The following is a 2,107-nucleotide window of genomic DNA, read 5'->3' on the forward strand; positions in this document are numbered from 1 at the left end:
CTGCCTCTGTGACTTCTCTGAACAGGTGACAGTGCTGTGGTCATGGGGCCGCTCGATCGAAACGGAGCACGGAGAGGGACAGGAGCCAACAAAAATAACGGGTGTGGTTACTGCTGAGCAAACCAAGCTTCCATTGCTGTTTTTCTTCGGCTTCACGCTCAGAGGTGGGGTGAGTTGGGGTAAGTCACTCCCTGCGAGAGGAGGAAGGAGAGGGGAGGGCGGAAAGGTGGGGTCCGGGAAGCCAGGCTGCCGTTGTGTGGGCTGCGTCCTGCTGCCCCCAAAGCGTGCGCAGGCAAGGGGAGAGCCGAGCCAGTTGTTGCCCGAGCTGGCATCTTCCCGGCACGAGTCCGACCGGCGCCCACCTTGCCGCCTTCGGTGCCGCCGCGATTTCCATCAGCGAGGAGCAGGCAGAATACCACCCAGCCTCTGAGCTGGGAGAGGCGTTCGATGACTCCTGGCAGGTTGTGACAGAAGGGTAATTGTAGCTACAAACTTCTCTGTGAAGGGAATCATTGTGCTTTTTAAACAGACCGTAAAAATCCCCAGCAATGCCGATGTTCGAACAGCTAAACAGCGATTAAAGACGCTGGCGCTACAAGACCTGGGCATGTTATTTCCAGAGAAGATGTCAGCAGCTGCTGAATTCCTGCCTTTACTGCGCCGCGCAGCCTCTGTGGAAACGGTGGCGTTCTATTCAGCCTTAGCTAGGGAGAGGCGGAGGTCCTGAGCTGCCTCTGAGCATCCTCCGGTTTTCAGCTCCATTTCTTGGAGCCGGGCAACGAGGCCATCCCCGGCGCTTGCAGCAGGGTGTTCCGGTGGCTCTGGGGACAGTGACACCAAGCAGAGCAGGAGCCAGTGGTGTCACCAACGTGGTCCTCATCTCGCTGACGTGGCGTCTCCAGTGTACGCTTCTGGGGTCACATACAATTACATCTAATAATGTTAGTACTCGGCAGTCTGTACTGGTGCAAATGTTCTGCTGCGGCCCTAAAAACCTTCACTGGTTTTTGTTTTTTTTGTTAGATTCTTGCCAAGAAACTGGAAGGCGACCAGACGGAGAGGAAGCCGAACACCTCTGGTTCCTACCTGGGCTTGCCGGGTGCTGTGGAGCTGGTATGGTACTCATGGACCACGACTGCTTTCAACCTCTCGACTCCTTCCTGGGCTGTATCTCTCTCTCGCTCTTAACGTTATGCCAGCCTCTTCTGTCAGAAGCAATAAGGTTTGTGACAGGACTCTGTATCCAGTGAGAAGGTTTCCCAAACTTCTCTAAAACAAATCCCTGGTATGTCACAGGTCCAGCTGTCTGTAATTGTTGGAGAGCAACTGGGTACGGCCAGTGGCGCTTTGAGCCGGAGGAGGTTGCTCTGGCGAGAGGATCGTTTCCATCTGCCGGCCCTTCCTACCCCATTCCCACGTGCATGCCAGCACCCGGCAGGTACATATCGCTGGGGCCGCAGCGTTTTGTCAAACGGTCCTTACAGAGCACTTGCGAGTCTGTTTGCTTTCAGATAAAGGGGTGAGGGGCTGTGGGTTACATCGGCGGGGCTTCTTGAAACGAGACGCACTGCTGTTTTCCTCCCCAGTGCCCGCACGCGGTCTGGTGATGGAGGCACGCCTGCGTGCCATGAGGCTCAGCGTGGCTTTGCAGTCCGTGCGGACGTTGCCGGGCAGGTATGGCCGGACCTCACTGAACTTCACGCCAAAGCCAGCGCCCTCCACGGCCTCCTCCACCACGTTCCTCCCCGGGCGGAGGCATGAGAAAACTTGCTTTTTGAAGGCGTCATAGTTTTCCCGTAGGATGGTCACCATCGCCACGTGCCGCCCCGGCTTCATGAGGGCACCGACGTTTCTCAGGGCACCGCAGAACGTGGCCAGGTCCTCGCAGGCGGCCTCCGAGCAGAGGGTGGGGAGGAGGCGGTCGTCGGCAGGGAGGCGGGGTCCGTGGGGTTGGCTTTGGTCACGTTGCGCTTCAGAACCTGCCTCGCCTCCTTTCTCGGTTTCTCCTCTTTCGCAGCCCGCTTCTCCCTAGCAAGTGAATAAACAAATACATAGACGTGGTTATTTAGCACCTGCGACTTCATGTACACCGTGGTTGGTGGCAGGG

General features: G+C 57.3%; 1 protein-coding gene across 1 annotated transcript; it reads right to left on the reverse strand.

Annotated features, from left to right (window-relative positions):
* Positions 1-1,467: 1,467 nt before the first annotated feature.
* Positions 1,468-2,084, reverse strand: LOC104616530 (nicotinamide N-methyltransferase-like). The gene is given in 2 exon segments (XM_010281573.1): positions 1,468-1,925; positions 1,928-2,084. Coding segments are annotated over 2 exon segments (615 nt in total).
* Positions 2,085-2,107: the final 23 nt, after the last annotated feature.

Source organism: Phaethon lepturus, unplaced genomic scaffold (genome assembly GCF_000687285.1).
Source record: "Phaethon lepturus isolate BGI_N335 unplaced genomic scaffold, ASM68728v1 scaffold25552, whole genome shotgun sequence".
NCBI classification, from domain to species: domain Eukaryota; kingdom Metazoa; phylum Chordata; class Aves; order Phaethontiformes; family Phaethontidae; genus Phaethon; species Phaethon lepturus.